The sequence below is a fragment of the Ceratotherium simum genome, chromosome 8 (genome assembly GCF_057802395.1).
Source record: "Ceratotherium simum simum isolate JZ-2026a chromosome 8, ASM5780239v1, whole genome shotgun sequence".
In the NCBI taxonomy this organism is placed as follows: Eukaryota; Metazoa; Chordata; class Mammalia; order Perissodactyla; family Rhinocerotidae; genus Ceratotherium; species Ceratotherium simum.
The window spans coordinates 33,771,067-33,789,923 of NC_141907.1; the positions used below are offsets into that span (position 1 = coordinate 33,771,067).

Sequence of the window (18,857 nt, forward strand, 5' to 3'; positions counted from 1 at the left end):
CCAAATAAAATTCCACTGCACGGCAGCATCACATTTTACTTATCTGTTCATCAATTGATGGACATTTAGGTTGTTTCCACTTTTTGATTATTACGAATAATGCTCCTGTGAACATTCATGTACAAATTTTCATGTGGAGAGATGTTTTCATTTCACTTGGGTACATGCCTAGGAGCAGAATTGCTGGGTCCAATGGTAACTCTATGTTTAACCTTTTGAGGAACTGCCAGACTGTTCCAAAACAGCTGTGCCATTTTATATTCCCACCCGCAGCGCATGAGGGCTCTGATTTCTCCACAGCCTTTTCTACTTGGGTAAAGGCCACACCTCCCAGCCTCCTCTCAGCTTGGTATGGCTAAGTGACTAAGTTCTGCCCCTGGGATGTGAGCTGACTGCAGTGTACGCTGCTGCTGGGTAACATCTTGAAGGAAGGCATGAGGGCTCCCTTAGCCCTTTCTCCCTGCCTGCCAGCTGACAAGGGCTGAAGCAGGTGCCCAGCCCCAGGGATGAAGGCCCCATCTGAGAATAGCAGGGTCCTACTACAGCCCTGGATCGCGCATCTCTGGACTCTTGGGTAAATGAGAAATAGGTGTCCACTTTGTTAAGGTCCCTATATTGTGGGGATCACGGGTCAGGGTGGCTTAGCCTGTCCTCTACTGTTCTTTTGATCAGGACTGTTTCTGTGCTCTGGCTGGTAACAGTACAGGGGCCTAATTCCACACACAGAAAGGGAGTGAAACCACAGACCCCATCCTTTTGGGAGGGTGAACACCTCCCACGAGCTCCCCAACACCTGCAAAGTGGAAAGATGAGCGTGTTTCACATACCGACTGGTTTGTCTACAGGTAACATGCCCAGGTACTGCACACGGAACTTCTGGACCAGCTCAGTCTTTGGTGTCGGAAAATCTACTACAGGGAACAAAAGCAACACATCTTTCTCAGTGGTTCCAACACACACATAAAATGCAGCTATCCCTGTGTCACCTGGAATGCACCCCCTGTGCCGTAATGTCCTGTGTTTCTAGAGGTAAATGCAGCAATTGCTCTAAAAGAACGGAGACACTGGGGCTCTGTCAATCCAAATCCCACTCAACTTTGATTTCTAGAAGGGAAAACATCTGAAAGCAGGAACTGGAATCTCTGTGTTAAAGCTGCTACTGTCCCTTCGATGTGTGATAAGTAACAGCTTTTGACATCTTATTTGTTAGCTGTGGTTTATGCCCAGAGAAAATTTAATCACAAAGGGAGCAACTGGGGAAAATAATAGAGCCTCCTCATCCAATATCAATCCCCATATTTTTAAACCAGCTGGTCCTTACCCCAGGCTGTACATGAGTTATAAAACCACCAAAGATAATATTCTTTAATCTTGTCCAACAACAACAAAACTCACCTTGGCTCTTCATGCCCAATCCTATCGACACAAAATCAGCTCTATGCAACGGGGAGGACACTAGGTGCAAGCTCAGCACGTGTCCGTTGAGTTGAGCATGGTTTTTAAGGAGATTAGAAACACCAGGGAGCCATCTGAGACCCTTTGGTTCTTGACTAGGATGAATAGCGCCACCATGAAGAGAGTAGATGCCACCAACCTACCTTGCAAGGGCACGTCGAGGTTCACGTTGGTTCTTTCCTGTAAGGAACTGCAGGCCAGGGCTTTGGCATGCTTCCGTTCGGCCATAATCTGAAGAAGAGAAAACACAGCTTTGGTTTGTGGTTAAGAGGCCCCATCTTCAGCTATTCGAGTCAGTACAATGCCTGAGCTGATTTCACTTCAGGTTAACCTAGCTTTAGTCTATCGCCTGACTTCTCACCCCTGTATCTCTGAGCTACATATTTTGTAACAGTACGTCTCCTAATTGTTTGGAATTTATTCTTCCATTCACCAGGCTCCCATCTCTACTAAAACAACCCAAACAAATATCCCTGGTCATGTGTGGACCTGCTGGCCCACTGTGGTCAGTGGAACACAGAGCAACAGACTCCCCCCATTGCTTGTGGATGCTGACTTTTAGGTACTCTTTTAAGGTACTCTGGGGACAGAGTACATGGGTTCAAATCCCACCTCCGCCACATACTAGCTGAGTCACCAAGTCACCTGACTTCTTGTGTCTCATTTCCTCCACTGTAGGTGGGGATGATAATATTTACGTCCCCAATAATAACAATATTATGTCGGTTCTCAGGATCAAACATAAACACTCAGAAATATTAGCTGCTGTCGTAGTTGTTGTTATTCTCCAGCTGTTTAAATCCATCAGCAGTCTTCTAAATTGTCTCTCTTCTGTGAGGTACACTAACATCTCCTTTACTGAAGAGTCATCCCTTTCACTCGTTTACACAGTGCTGTGGGTTTAGGGACTGAATGAAGCCCACCCTTCAAAGACCCCAAAAGCAACTCACATCTTCATTCCCAACCCAAGCTTTCCATTCCTACTGCAACAAAAGGCATGTCTCTCCCAGAGCTCCACTCGGCCCATCTCCAGATCTGTGCCTGGGGCAGGGGGCAGGAGGGCTGCTGACAAGGATAAAATGGAGTATTTACTGAGCACTTGCTCTGTGCCAGGCCAGGCTCTGAGGGCTTCACACTAGAACACAAGCTCCGCAAGGACAGGGACTTCTTTCTGTTTTGGTCTCTGCTGTCTCCTCAGAGCAGTGCCTGGCACATAAATGGTATTCACTTATATTTGTTGCATGAATGAATGGAAAAAAATGAAACCTGGGGAGCGTGCTGCAATGCTGCAAAAGGTGCGGCCATGCCCCCCGGTCCTATCACCGCAAAACATGAACATGGGCTGGGATGAACGTGGTGGTCTCTAGACCCATCTCGTGTGTCCCTGTCACGTGGGTCAGAGCAGCAGACTGGTGGGCTATTTCTTTTGGGGCTGGGGACAGTTCCCGCAGGAACTGTGGCTTGCACCTGCTTCACTCTTACTGCTCAGACAGCAGGCTGTGCCATGGCACTGGCTGTGGCTATGGCCTGGGCCTTGCTAGCTCAGGAGGAATTGTGAGAGTGTGGCTGGGTCATGACGTCAGCCCGAAACCAGAAAGGTGATGTTCAAAAGAGGTGATGGCAAAGCCCTGTATTTGGATTCAATAAGTAGGTTTGGGCAAATGGAAAGGCCTGGCTGAAGGAAGTTGGTGACAGTGTCCTGAGGGTTTGGCCAACCACTATTTGAATACAAGCCAGTGGGTGATATGGTTGCTAAGAACATCAATCACCCTAGTACTGTATCCTTGAGGTCAAAGGACAGGGTGGCCCATGGTCTGTTCTCTGCCAGCTCATTTCTGGAACACTGCCTTCACTCAGTGGGAACCAACCAGAGTATGCCCAGAAGAGGATGGTTAGGAGCCTGGTAACCACGTGACCAGAAGGTGGCTGAAGAGAAGGGGTTGGGATTCTGAGAAGGGAGGAAGTCAGGAGCAGGAAGACTCAATGATGGATTCTCATCCAGCACCTCTAACCGTGCCAGGCCCAGCACACAGCTTCAAATAACAAAGTGCTACCCAGCAAAGAGACAAGCTGGAGGAATCCTTCTTTGTCGCTATAGGTCACAGATCTCAAGTAAATACATAGGGGTTGTAGAGAGGAAGATTTCAGGTCAACACAAGAAAGAACTCTATAACAGCCAAAGCCACTCAATAATAGAACAGTCTCCTGAACAAGTACTACAAGACTCCATCAATGGAAGTGCCGGGCAGAGGCTGGGGATGTTTGTGTTAGGAATGGTGTGCTGGAAGGAGGGAGGAAGGGAGAGAGATTGGGTTGGCAATGCCCAGATGACTGTCTGTTCTCATTTGAGGCTCTGTGACTCTGGTTAAGGAAGCGGGACCCTTCCAGTGTGAAACAGTGACCACAGCCCTTCCTCACAGCTGGTCAGAGTTTCCACGAGCTGCTGTGTGTCCTCAGGAAGTCAGTGTGTGTCCATGGCAAGCCTCAGCTGTGTGCATTTCCACAGACACCACAGGTGGTTTCCTACCACCCTCCCTTCTGTGTTCACTCTCAGGTCAGGTGGCCCTGTCCCTGGGAAATCGGCCCCAACTCACTTCCCCCACTTTCTGGCTGGGCTTGGTGTACACATCTCTGCCCTGTACCTGCCACTGTTGTGTCTATCTATTATACACCCCCAGACTGGGAGGGCCTATGGCTCTATTCATTCTGTAGATGGAGTGCCATTTAGCGCAACGCTTGACACGAAGCAAGAGCACTGTAACGAGGCTGGCCGAACAGACAGTCTGCCTGCTTCTCCCTGAGCTCAATTTGCGGGTCCATGTGCCCCCTCTCCTGCCCCTTCACACCCCTCTCCCTGCTAAAGCAGTGAGAAAAGAGAGGGATGGACTACCGTGCCCTGACTCCCCTTACCTTGGAACAGATTTCGTGGAGACTTGTGGCGATGGCTTTTGCTGGTGTGTCACATCGAAATACATGACATTTCAAAATTCTTGTATCTTTGTCTCTTGCTACATAAGCAAAATCTCTGTGCAAACAAAATGGATCAGTACATCAGAAAAAGGAAGCTTTAACAACACACATTCTAGTGATGAATGTTAACTGAGTGTGTGCAGTGGTTAAAAAAATTTACATTTCAACAGCTACCTAAAACAGGAACAATTTTATGGATATTAGGAATTCATTTCTGAGTAAAATAACTACAATGTTCCCCAAACCTGGTCTGTTGAACTCCTGGAATCTCTAACAACCCTTCATGAAAACAAAATTTTATAGGAACCTGCTGTCTAGAGTAACAACAAATATTATGATTGTAAAGATTATGATTATAAAACAGAAAACAGGCTTGAAAAGAACACGAATTTGTATGAGTGGCACTGCGACAAACACAGTGGTGTAGCAGAAGCAAACAATAGGATCTGATGTGTAAACATGTGCACAGAGGATGGATCAGCCCCACAGCTGCTTGAGGAAGATGACGGGCAATCACAGGGTGGGCTGGAACACAAAGAGACACCACAGGCTGACCTCCCGTCAGAGGCGTTTGATTCTGTTCAACGCCTCTCCTACTCCGAGCGCAGGGCGACGGCAGCACCATCACACCATATACTGTCAGCTCAGCCACCACGATGAGCATGCAGCTGGTGCTGGGTTTACCATCTGTTTTACTGATGAAAAGGAGACAGACTGTGACATTACCTGACTTCAAAAGAGCCATGCCATACAACTGAATTTCTCCCTGTTATTACTAGAGGACAGTGGTTTAAAGATCTAAGTGCTTATGAAAAAACAAGTGCCCAGATTTATCCACCTGGCAATGGATCACAATGATTTCTTTGCATATGTTGCTAAAGCCAGGATACTGTCTGTAGATATGCCCACAAGGATTTTTAATTATTTCTCTTAGTGTAAGACCTGGTGGTCTTTTCAGATTATGGTAGTTTCCCCAAGATATCCTTGGCTTCCTTGGGAAGGGCACAGGGATTTACACACTGGAGGCAACTGGCCATCATGAAAGCCCAGGCAGCCCGCAGTGGGGCTCCCTCAGCCTGGGCTCCAGGTCAGGGGCATCTTTACCTGGCTGCCCCACAGGCACTTTCACCTCAGCCTGGCCACATCTGACCTCAACATCTGCTCTCCCTAACCTTCCCCTTCTTCCTCACGTTCTATCTCTGGTGTCCTCCATCCTAGAACCAGGAGGCCTTCCTGACTCCCCCCTCCCCCTGCAGGCCCAACCCCCATGATCAGCCTATTTTACCTCCTGAAAATGTTCTGAACCTACCACCCCTTCCTCGTCAGCCCTACCAACCCTCAGGCATTCTAAGCAGGTTCTTGCCTCCCTGCCTCTGCTCATGCTGTCTCCATGCCCTTGCCATGGTACAGGACTCAGGTGAAGCTGGGTGAGCACCCTTCCCAGTGCTGCATGGCTCCTTGTACACTGCACTTACCACTGGGTACCATAATTGTCTGTTTATGAGTTTGTCTTCCCCACAACTCCTTGAAGCTCCATGAAGATGTGCCTTATTCGTCCCCAGTACCCAGTTAGGCCTGGCCATAATAGTAGAGTGTTCCTTCCTCCCTTAAGCATACGGCGTGCAGCACACACATCCCCATTTCCTGTGGGGAAAGTTGGCCCTTGTTTAGAGGTGTAAACAGGTCCCAGGACAGTGCTTTGAGGGGTGGGTCTTGGCAAGGAGCCGCACTCCAACTTTGTGAGGTGAGCACAGTCTTCTTCCATGCTGCGTTCCTGAGGCCTTTCCATCCTAATCTCAACCACCATCAAGGCAACATACTACTTAAAAAAGAAACGAAGAGAAGGCATCGCTTTTGGAGACCATGCTCACTCCCGCTCCCTCTAGCTACTCTTCTTCCTTAGATGGATCCTAAAGTAATATGCACAAAGTCTCACCCACACACAACTCTTTTCTTTCAAAATTCCATACTCAGCCACCATTTTCCTGAGGCCAAATCTCTTCAAAGCTCTATAGTCACCCACAGAAAGTGCAAAAACTTTTGTCTGGATTTCAGGAGATTTAAAATTTGTCCCACCAACTCTTCCAGCATCCTCACACCAACTAAGGAGCTCTGCTCTCTGCTCCAGAAAAGTGGGTCCATCACGGTATCTCCCCTCGCTTGGTGACCACTGGCCTCCCTGCACTGCCTGGAGTGCACTACTCCATCTACTCTGTATGGTCCAGCTCAAAATTCCGCCTGGCTCTCTGGCCGCCAGGACCTTGCTTGTGTCTAACCGCTTAAGAGTACTTAAGTTCTGTACCACAAAGGATAAGAGCTTGTTATACCGTCTTTTGTAATTACTGTACAGATCTCAACTGTCTGTCCTCTTTCAGAGATAGTAAGGAACAGCCAGAGGGCAATGAATCGGGATTCAGGCAACTCAAATTCTAGTCCTATGCCTGATTCCACTGAGCTAGACAACCTTGGGCATAGAGTCTAACCTCATCTCTAAGTGAAGGGGTTTAAAAACATGATTTTCAAGGTCCTTTTCTGGCTCTAATATTCTATGATGTAAGCTTCCAGATGTAAGCTATGATGTAAGCTTCATCACGCTCGCCATGACCGCTGGCTGGCCTACAGGTCTAGCAATTCCAAGGTTACCGTCAGGCGGGGATGAAACAGGCCCTGATCAATAAGCAATGGATCATTTCTATCAAATTCAGCTCTGGGCCCTCTTTTCTTTCATATGCAACCATTTAGGAGTCATTTTTTAAAGTTATTATTATTAATCTTCATTTTCTTCTGGCTCAGGAGAGAGTGATTAATGCTTCAGGCAACCATCTGGAACCCACATCTTCCCAAAGGAGCAGCTCGGCAACTGCAAGCTTTGTTTGGGAGATTCTGACAATTTTTTTCACAGCTTTACCTTTTCCTTTTCTCACCCACATATCAGGCTAATGATCAGGGAGGCAGGAATCTGTGGGCCCATGACAGTGAGTGTGAGTCTGGTAACTCATCCTGTAGGGGTTTCATCTCCTTTCCAGGAAAAAACAAGTTTTCTCCTCTCTTCATGGTGGAGGTCAAGAGATTTGCATGTCTCTCCTATTTTACTCCCATGAAACATATCCTGAGTTACCCTAAAACAGCTGAAAGCCCCAAGCATGGGGCTTTGTAAGAGGCAGCGAGGCCTCTTTTTCAGACCTGGAGCACAGACAAGCTGAGCAATTTCCTTCGTGTGCAATGAAATACATGGCTGATCTAATCTCATTGTTATTCAGAATGAAATCCAAACATCTCTTAACTGGTTGTTTTAAAAGCTTAGCTTTCCAGCACTTGACTTCAGAAAAAGGCTGCTGTGGTAGATAGAATAATGACCCTCCCAAGATGTTCACGTCCTAATTCCCAGAACTTGTGAATATGCTACCTTACATCACAAGAGAGACCTCCTCGATGTGATTAAATTAAGGATCTTGAGATGGGGCTGTTAATCCTGGATTACCTGGGTGGGCCCAACACAATTACAAGGGAAAGAACAGGAGCTGGGGCCACAAGCCAAGGAAAGAAGGCAGCCTCTAAAAGCTGGAAAAGGCAAGGGAACAGATTTTCTCCTAGAATCCCTAGATGGAACACAGCCCTGCTGACACCATGATTTTAGCCTCTAAGACCCATTTTAGACTTCTGACCTCCAGAACTGTAAGAGAATAAATGTGTGTTGCTTTAAGCCACTAAGTTTGTGATATTTGTTACAGCAGCAACAGGAAACTAATACAGCTGCCAGTTGGTTTTACAGTCTAACTAAATTATGCTATGGTATTAAGAACTCATATTTAGAAAAAATACTCAATTCACTTCCATAAATACTTTCTGAGCTATTATCAGGTACGAGGCGTCAGAGATGCAAACACAAACAAGGTCCAGCCTAGGAAGCCCAACGTCTAACGATATAGACGTTCAGTGAGATTTAAGCTGCATCTTTAAGTTATTATTATAATAAGGACCTCATCAGGGTAAGAAGGGCAGGGGATAATTCAAAGAACCTTCAAACGAGCACGACCAAAGGCACGGAAGTAAGAAAGCCCACAGAGTGTTTGGAAGAACCAGTCCTATGCATGTACCCCTGGTTCTGCGGTGATGGGCCACAGCACAGCTGCAGGGAGCTTGTCAGCGGTCCAGAGTCAGTTTGCAGAGCACCTTGTGTCCTGCCAGGAGTCTGGCCCTTACTCTGAGCCATCCAAGCCTTGCAACATGGCACATGACCCCATCCAATGTGTGTTTTAAGAAGTTCCTTCTGGTAGAACAAAGTGGGTCAAGAAAGTAGACCACTGGTGGCTACTGCTATGGTGCAGATAAGAGAGGATGAACAAGGTGCAGGCTAAGGCAGCATCCGTGGGAGTGGGGCCGAGGAGACAGATGGAATAGAGGTATTGGAAGGTATGTAGCAGGATTGAAGGTGTGGCAGATGTGGGAGAGAATCAAGAATAACCCTGGGGTCCCTGCTAGGAAAACTAAGCACCCTCACTACTGGGGGAAGGAGAGGAGAGGGAGTTGGTGAAGGAAGTTGATGAGCTCCAGGTTGCACAATAAGGGTGAGGTGCTTGAGGGGCAGCAAGTGGCCAGGCCCACCAGGCAGGTGGACACTCAGTCCCTGAGCTCAGGCCTGTGTCTGGGTTGGAAACACGGACCTAAGAGGCACCTGAAGTCAGGGGAGCAGATGAGAATGTGGAGAATGGGAAGACAAAACAAGGCCTGGACCCCGAGGAAGAAAGGCTCTTAAAGGCCTAGCTGTGGCTGAGGACCCAACGAAAGGGTGGAGAAAAGAGTACTGGTCAGGCGGGAAGCCCAGGACAGGCTGGTTCCAAAGACATCAAAGAAAGAGTGTTTCAGGAGACGTCTCCAGAGCTGCAGAGGCTGAGCAGCAGGAGACAGGCCATTTGGTCTTAGCGACAGGGAGGTCTGTGGTGACTCTGGCCTCTGGGCTCTTTCCCTGGAGAATGGAGTTTGGGGTCCAGCTTCAGGAGACTGAGGAGTTAAAGGAAGAGAGTATGCCTTTTTCTTTTTTCTTAAATTTCTCATTCTAGGATTTTTCAAATATACACAAAAGTAGAGAGGATAGTCAATGAACTCCCATTCCCATCATCCAGCTTCAACAGTGACCAAGACATTGCCCAACTCAGCCGATCAGAGAGATGTTTTTTTCCTATCAGTGCTATGATCCTAAAAGACCTTATGCTCACAGGTAAGAGTAATTTAATATTTTCTAGAGGTTTTCCTGTATTCTGAGGGGACAAGAAATTGCTTTATGATAAACAAACCTCCACAGCCAGAGTATTTGGGAGGAAAGAGCAGCAGGTGCCATCAGGTATCACAGCCAGGCAGGTCCCGCAGTGGCTCTGACACTGCTTGAGGGTGCGAGTCAGCCCGTTGCAGGGGCATTCTAGAAGCCTTCACCTGTGGAGCCCCCAATGGCTCTCCTGTTCCCCAGTTCTGTCCTCAGAACCACCAGTGGCACTTGGGCTGTAGCTACCTGGCTTCCACAGCACCGAGCTACCTGGCTTCCACAGCACCGAGAGCGGCCCACTTCAGAGAGCTCAGACGGGCTTCTCCGTCACCCCCAGCTGACCAGGCACCCCGGTTGCCATGCATCTCCAGGGCCTCAGTGTGCTTTTCCATGAAACCACAGAGCTGGCCCAAATATCTCCGAGGTCCAGTCAAAACACAGCTCTCGTCTTTTCCGACAAATTCTTCTAGATGCCTGTCTGTCTGAGGCGTTGTCTGACACTCAGCAGCGAGAACCATTTTGGTCCTCTACTCCAGCTCACTCCATTTACAATGCTGGACCAGGAGCCATTTGCTAACAGAGGTGCCAGTCCGGTCCCCTGCTCCCACACATGGAGTTTCACCCCATTTATTTTTTGCTACTGTGGGAATCACTGTCTCTTTTATAAACCAGGAAGTGGAAGGTTTACAGCTGTAGCTTCTTGTGTCTCCTCCTTAAACTGTAACAAAAGTGAGTTCTAGAAATCAACTACCTTTCACCATGTGTTTACCGAGCCCCTGTGTTTCCAACTCTTTTTGTTCCGCTCCTTTTGCTGTTCTCCCCAGTAATTATTCCCCTAGAGGACCAGCCTTGAGCTCTGCCAGGGAAAAATGTCAGTGCTAACACATCTTACATGACAGGCTCAAATTTCTTAATGGCAAAAAAAAGGACAAAAGATTGCTTTTATCGTTCTCAGTTGAGCAGCATTTTAATCACCCTGTAAGGGCTCAATCCGTCTTTATGGAATGAATGAACAATCTTTATTCAAATAGCTTCTATTAAAAAGCAGCCAAGACAGAACTACTCACCCTTTCCCTAAATCTCTCCCCAGCAACTTTCTTACGTAAATGGAATCTGCTTATATGTTTATCCCTCCTCAAAAGGATTTTAAGATGCATCTACCGACCTCTTCGTGGTTACCGAGGCTAACACTTCAAAGTTCTGTCTACAGCAGCCCGGACAGGTGGTTCCTAGAATATTTCAGTGATATGAAATCTCATTTACTTAATGAATCAGCCTGTTCCATTGCTCGAACGCTCCCGGTGAACCAAAATATATTCTTTTCCAAATAATGAACTGAAACTTGCAACTTTTGCTTGTGGGATTGAGCTTTGCTTTCTGGAACAGCCCAGAATGAGCTGACCTTGTCAGCTACATGACAGCCTGGACTCGTCTGGCAATAACTCTCTCCCTCTTTGCTATTAGACTCCCTTCCATTCAGTCTCTCACCAAATCGCCTGTTAGCATTCCCTACCAAGTCTCCACAATTTGATAACATCTTTCACATAATCCGTATTTGCTCAGGTCAAATACACATTATGTTGATGCTGGGAATTTGTGAAGGCTAGCACATGATAGGAAGTTGATTAAGGGTAGTTACCATTATAAATGAGGAAAGAGACGTCAAAGAAAAAGCCTACTTTGAAATACTGTCTCCTTATCCATGAGGGATGTCTTAATAACTATTTGCACTCATATGACTTATATTAAGACTCGCTGAAATGAACCCAAAGACCCTTTCCTCCCAGCATATCTTTCTGTAGAAGCTACAAGCCACCAGAGCTGCTGCAGAGGGCAGGCCCCACCTGCAAATAAGGACAAAGCAGCAGCACAGAGATGTGACCCCACCATTCCATTTCCAGCCCTTTATGACAAAGGGCTTTCTCTCCTCTTTGCTTCACCCGCACAGGTCTGGAGGGAGAAGGAGTCCTGTTTTCAAGACTGCCAGCTCTTCTTTGCCTAACTGCTTTTATCTTCTGATTGTACCTTGAAAGTCTTATTTTGGGGGTGGAGGAGGGAAGAGGGACAAAGGGGATGAGAAACGTCAACTTCCTAGATGGCCAATCCAGAACGTTACACACACGACTTGGTTTCTTTAATTTTACCCAGCAGCACGTGTACCATATGCGAGCATCACTAATTTCACAAAGCTCAGGCGCTAGCTGGGTAAACTCAACTTTCTTTTTCCTTCTTTGCAAGCTTAAGAAGACGCTAAGTTGGAAGATGCTGAATTAGTATGATGCCCCCTGCAGACAGCATCCCAGTAAGTCATCAGCTGGGTAAACACATTCTCCACAAGGAATCCTTCACCAGGCACTTTCATGAGATGCACAGACTGTGTAAAGAGCAGATCTGAAATTTGACCACCTGCGAAATAATCAAGGTGGCTCGGGTGGACCAGAATTTGTGGCCCTCTCTAGAACAGAATCTTGCTATTAATGTTCAGCACAACTGTTTCCTGGTGAGGAGACCTGAGTAAACACAAAGGGTAGGAACCAGCAAACGTCTGAAAATATCTGCACCGTTGGCTCAGACAGGACTTGTCATTGCTTTAGATGAGGAAGCTCACACCCAAACGCACAGCCCTCATCCTCCAGAACATTCCACCACCTCCAGAGGCCAGGGCCTCCTCAGAGGTAAGTAAAAAGTCAGTCACATTTGCAAATTCTCCCAATCATACCCTCTGGAAGACCCATCTTGGAAGTGTTACCCCCCAGTCTAGGCTGTTTCCCTGACCCTCCTCAGCACTGAGCAATGACAGCAGCTCATCCTAATGGAGGAAAATGGTGGTCAGCTGGAGACAGCTTGGACCCCACCAGGCGGGCATTTACCTGAGATCCACTCTAACACAAAGAGGTGATTGCCTGTGTCTCTTCACTTTGCCAAGCAATAACCATGATCATTCTTTCAAGGAGAAAGATGTCAAAACTTTCTTCTTCTATCAAAAACTAAGCTTTTATTAAGTGACAGAGCTATGGAGTAATGGAGCTTAAAGCCCCCAATCAGCCAGATGGGCAGGCTGACATTCAGAGCACTGGAAACACACACCTGAGGTATAAATACGTCTCACTTCAGAGTTACATCCTTTCCATAGTTATGTTCTTCTCAATGTGGGAAGGGAGGAGAATTCCATATATTTTGGCTAGTAATTGAGACTGAAATTGAGTCAGTCCTCCTGGCTATTAGCCTAGAGCCAAAACTTACCAACGAAATTCTAGAGAATACCTAACGTAAGCCAGTCCTACTATTAATTCTTCAAGAAGCATGAAAAAACCTCCTTACATAACATGGCACATAACCAAATACTTCTATCATGTGTGCTCCCCAGCAGACTGGTTAGACTTCTCTCAGCCATTAGCGCGAGTGACCAAGTTCCTGCTACACTTCATCCCTCTGGCCCATCACCTTCCCCAAACAGGGTCAAAGGCAACAGAGGATGAGGGACCCAGACGCAATTCCATCCTCTGTTTGAAATGTAGGACACATAAGAATGATGATGATAAAAGGTTAAACAAAACAAAAAAGTTCTGCCTTTCAAAGACAAGGATGGCTTTGACAATGGCAATACGGCATGAAGAAAGCAAGTGAGCTTTGCCAGACACTTAAGACACCACGAAGGAGGAGAAGTGAAAATCGGTGGGTTACCTCTCTCTGAATCCAGGAAGGCATGAGGGAACAGAGCAGAAACAATACGTTAGCATTCACACAGCATCCAGTGGATAAAACAGTCCCGATAACGGCAGCTCTGGGCACTGACGCCCCACCTTATTTCCCATCTTTGCTGCAATTAATAGCCTTTCGGTGCTTATTTTAGCTGAACTCTCTCACACAGAAGTGTGTATTTTGAGCCACGTTATGATGAAGCCAAGAGATGCCAGTGAGTTTAGAGGCAACATATCAACTGGGGTAGGTAATCAAGCTTAAAATAGCACAGTCAAATACAGGACACTGTTTGCAGTCAACACTGGCAGGCCACTTATCTTCATTTTCCAGTTCCACCTGCTCCCAATAAAAAACAAATGAAAACAATGACATGGAAACAGCCTTACCTGCTTTACTAACACCTCTGACATTCTATTAACAGAGCTACAACATTATAATCTGGGTACTTCTACTGAAATGCATCATGGGAGGGCCAAGAGCAGGAGGGGACAGAGCAGAAGGTCAAGGGCAGAGGAGGCATGTGGGAGGGCCAGTAAATGAAGGCTCCCGGGGGGAGGAAACAGAGATGCGCCAGAGAAGAGAGGAGCAGAAGATGCAGAGGAGCTGAGAGCAATTTGGGGTTTGGGGCTGAACACTTTGAAGTTCCATCCCCAGAGCTGTCTTGAGCCACCAGGGTGACCCTAACGAAGTCACTTAACCTCCTAACCCAGAGTGCTCATCATTCCCTCCTGGTCTCGTCAGAGCCAATCTGAAAGGGCCCAAGGACAGAGCCCCCAAGTCGGTCACATGCATGTATTAGACACAAAGCAGGTGGACTGAAAGGGTGGGAGCACCAGATACTGAGGAGGAAAGGAAGAAACCCAACCTTCACAGAAACCCGCTCTTCCAGGCGCCCTGCGGCCAGCGTCACGGAGCAGCCAGCAGGACCCTGCAGGGATGAGAGCTAAAATCATGGTGTGCAACAGCAAGCACGCCAGACAGTGAACCAGTCATTAGGTGGAAAGGCAGATCTGTGCATCCTGATCTGGAACAATGACCAGGACATATTATCAAGTGGGAAAACCAAACAAGCAAACAATCCAAGTCACAGATACATGGTCTCATACGAAAAGCAACAAAGTCTGAGTGTGTATTTTCATATATGCATAGTGAAAAATCTGGAACAACATAATATCCAAACTGTCAACGGTTATCTGGGGAGGGGATTATGGAGGATTTTATTTAATATATTTTCTTGAATATTATACAATAAGCACAAGTGACCTTTGTAACATAAATATGTAAATATCTTCCTCAATATTTGAAGGAAACCATTGTGAGAGGCATGCCCAGGGCACTGGTAACAACACTGTATTACATATGACTATGACAGCAACACTCCCAACAACTTCCCTTTACTGAGCTCTGGCTCTCTGTTGCCCTAACAGCAACCGACAAGGTAAATATTACTGTTCTCACTGATAGAAAAGGAAACAAGTTCAGAGAGGTTGAGGAACTTGATGCAAGTCACACAGTTAGCACATGGTGAAATCAGGGTTTGATCATAGGTCTGCAGGAGTCTCTAATTCTAGTCTTCTTAGAATGCATCCATGATGGGTACCCCACACTTCAGGGTCCTGCAGAACTACCTCATGGTTTGTCTCCCAAATGACCCAGAAGGTTGCTATGCACAGGTGTCCACAACACGGGCAAAGAGACTGGTAAAGAACTTGGGGTTTTAGATGAACAGGGGGACCTCTCTCCTGTTCCTTGGCCTGTGAACTTCTGTAGGGGGAGAAGGCAGCTGAAAATTCCCAAGAGAGACCCTTTAGGCTAAGTAGACAACTGTGTTCAAATCCTGCTGATAGCCATGTTCCTTTGGGTATGTTACTTACCTTCTCTTTCCCGGGTCCGTCTATGTGCCGGGCACACTATGTTAGACAGTCTGCCCTGGGAACCCACTTCCTGGTCAGTGAAAAAGGGACACCCGGCTCAGGGGATCAGGAGAATTACATTAAATGGGAGGGTGTGTGTAAAGTGTACCTGCCATGCAACCAAGTGCCACAAACTGCATCACTACGGTTATCATCACTAAGTCATTTCATGTCTCAGCGGGGTCATGCTGGGAGGCATTTGAGATGAAATGTCTCCCATAGAAGGGAGCTCACCTGGGGAAGTGTTTGTGGCCCTCTCCTCAGATGTGCTAGGCACCATTTACCCCAGGATGAGGGGAAGTCACCTCCCACTCATGTCCCTCTGCACTGCCTCGGCCCCACTCCCAAAGTTAGTCTTTGGAGGCAATTCAGATCATCAGCAAAGGATCCAGAGACATGGGTACTAGTTCCAGTTTGAGTGAACATTAGGCAAGTCACTTAACCTCTCTGAGTTTTGGGTCTCTCATCTCAGATTAGATGGTCTAGGAATCGCCTGGTGCTCAGATTTTATTAGAAAAGGATTTGTTAAGTGCTTTCACTTACTACCAACAAGAATAACGAGATAGCATTCCTTTGACTAACTTCTGATTTATACCAAATGTTTTTAACTTTTTTTCTTAATAAAAAGCCTATGCTAGTGTATGACAAAAACTTCGCCCAATAACCTTAAATATAGAGACCTGAGAATACAATCTGTTTCTTTTGTGTATAATTATCATCAGAGCCTTAAACATTTGAAATCAGACCCATTACTAGTGATTCACTTAAGGAAATAACGTGGACGCGTAGCCGCTGTGTGTTTCCCTGAAGGCAGAACTGGGAGAAACGACACTGCCAACTTTTAACAAGGTTAATTCTTTTGGGGTTAATAGACGCTGCTTGATTTAAGTGTTGAAGTGAAAACCAGACATAAATAGGGACTTCAGAGCGATCTTTGAAATGTCATTCAAAAAATGCAGCCAAGTCACAGTGGCAGCTGCTCTACCAATATGACACCTTACAAATTTGCCGGGAAAAAACAACATCAACCTAAAGCTGGGCTTCCACACGAGACGCACTCTTCCGAGAGCGGAGAAGGCTAAATTTAGAGTAAGGCACAAGCTTCCTCCCTTCTCGCTGCACAAGATGCCAGTGGAAGAATTCAACCCCAGGATTAATGCCACACCAGCCGCACACCCAAGGCTGCCTGATCCACATTGCTCTCGGTGGCTGCTTCGCGGGAAAATGCACGTGGGAGTAATTGGTGATGTTTTCATTAAAATAAGCCTGAAATAACAGAACTACTTGGCATGTGTTACTGGGCACCCAAATGAATAGGAAATTCCTCAAAACAAATAGCACACCAGAATGACAACGTTTATTCCAGCTTTCGGGAAGAGGACGCACCTCCTATTCGCCAGCACAGCCACCTACTTCTTATGCCACGCACAACCTTCCACTTTTCACACACTGAGCACGTAAAGCCAAGACTTGCCAGCATACTTCTCGCTCCATTTCCGCAGAACTCTCTGCTTTGTGCTACTTTTTGATGCTTGTCTTTCATCACTGGTGGTCTTTTGAGCCTTTTGAGCACCAGCACAGACCAGCATTATGCACATGACAATAAAGTAAAAACTATAAAACTTATGTCATGAAAATTCTCACACACTCCTGAACCTGACAGCTTATTTTTCCCCCCACTTCAAGTTTTTTTGTTTTCTGTCCCTGACATTTTTTGTGTGTGTGTGAGGAAGACTGGCCCTGAGCTAACATCTGTTGCCAATGTTCCTCTTTTTGCTGAAGAAGATTGTCTCTGAGCTAACATCTGTACCAATCTTCCTCTATTTTGTATGTGGGATGCCGCCACAGCATGGCGTGTAGGTCCAGGCCCAGGATGCGAACTCGTGAACCCTGGGCCGCTAAAGCGAAGCGCACGAACTTAACCACTATGCCACTGGCCTGGCCCCATTGTCCCTGACACTTTTTTAGCTGTTTGCCGTTGGTCAAGGCCCTTAGCCTCTTTGTTGTTCAGTTTCCTATCTGTAAAATGGGAATAAGAATGCTACTCACCTCCTCAGAGTGCTGTGAGGATTATACTCCTTAATCCATGTAAGACTCACAGTGTGACAGCGTGTGGTGTGGACTTGAGGTACATACTAAGTAGTGCAGTAACCATGTAAGGTGAGAAGGGGGAGGTCTGCCAAGAAGAAGGCCCCTAACCTGTTTGGGATCATGGAACTTTTGGAATCTGAAGAAAACACTCCAGAGAAAAATGTGCACAGACCCACAATTTTATACACAATCTTAGGAGGGTGGGGGAGAAGGTTCCATAATCTCCGAAACTCATTCATAGACCCCTTTGGAATCCATACCCTGCAGGTGAAAGGCCTCTGAATTGAACTGAATTCTGATTTTATGCAAATTTACCATCTGGTGTCTGCTGAGTTTCAGAAAACTCAGCTCAGGGAAAGGTTCTGTCTGTCCTTCCGAGGACTAAACAGAGACAGAAACACCTCTCTCTGACAAGTGTACCTTACTTCGCAAAGCTAGTTCCCTTCCCACCTCCCTGCTCCTGCCCCCCAGCACCACGCAACTTGCAGCCTGTTAACTGGAAGACACAGGAGTTGGAGTTCCAACAGGAGTGTGAAGCTAGGGATCTTAAGTGGTTTAAGGTTATTGAAATTCAAGGCACATTCTTCCAAACAAAAGACTTTCTCATGCCACTGGAGAGAAGACACAATAGTTACTAGTCAGCTTACTAATGAGGGAAAAAAGGATATCTGAGAGCAACCAGGAAATGAGCATTTTTTAAAAAGTGCATCTGTGAAGAGAGCAAGAATTAACGAGTACCTGCTTTTATCTGTGCTGTATCACAGTTTAAAAAGAAAAACAATCTTGCTTTTCTGAATATCTGAGCAAGAAGAGAACACACGCACAACTTAACGTTTAGTTCTCAGGTGAGAAAGAACTCATGCCATGTTATGGTTTCAGGGTATAAAGTTTAGGGCATAATCAAAGGATAAAATTACGTAAATTATGCCTGAATTGTGAAACCATGGGCTAGCTTCTTTCCTGAAAGCAGAGCTGGTCAAATAAGAATAAAAAATACTTGATCCCCAGAAGGCTCCTATCTGACAAGGTTCAGGAACGTGGGAACATTTAAAGACTTTGATACAGAGGGAAGATGACAGCTCTCCACACTGGCAAAGTGACTTCTATGCAGAAGTGCCATGAGGGCACACACCACTGGCAAGGGACAGACAAGACTCCTTGTTGAAACCACGGTGAGCCTGTGGGTGAATTCTCTTCAACTCCATGCACCCAGGCCCGAGGAGGGCCTCTTGTGGGTACTGCACATTCTTATATGTGTCTCTAAATTTTCAAGAGGATTTAGGGCCATCACTATATATAGCCAATCCCCCTTTATTTGTGCAGATGGAAGGAGTACTAGCGTAGATAACAGAAAAAGCCAAGACATTTGGCCTTCATTTGAGTTTTGGAAACTTACATCTAGATACAAGTATTCCTGATACTCTGTAAACTCAGTAATACCTAAACAAAAATAGACATCAACACTA

The 18,857-nt window shown here is 46.5% G+C and overlaps 1 protein-coding gene across 16 annotated transcripts in view; it reads right to left on the reverse strand.

Moving 5' to 3' along the window:
• Nucleotides 1-18,857, reverse strand: part of APBB2 (amyloid beta precursor protein binding family B member 2) — a 367,521-nt gene that overhangs the window by 17,313 nt on the left and 331,351 nt on the right. For all 16 annotated transcript variants that reach the window (XM_087434241.1, XM_087434240.1, XM_014786909.2 and 13 more), the window contains 3 exons: nt 4,366-4,480; nt 1,599-1,686; nt 828-911 (listed from right to left, as the gene is read on the reverse strand). In XM_087434241.1, the coding sequence (XP_087290367.1) occupies nt 828-911; nt 1,599-1,686; nt 4,366-4,480 (287 nt within the window). The remainder of the gene's footprint in view (nt 1-827; nt 912-1,598; nt 1,687-4,365; nt 4,481-18,857) is intronic.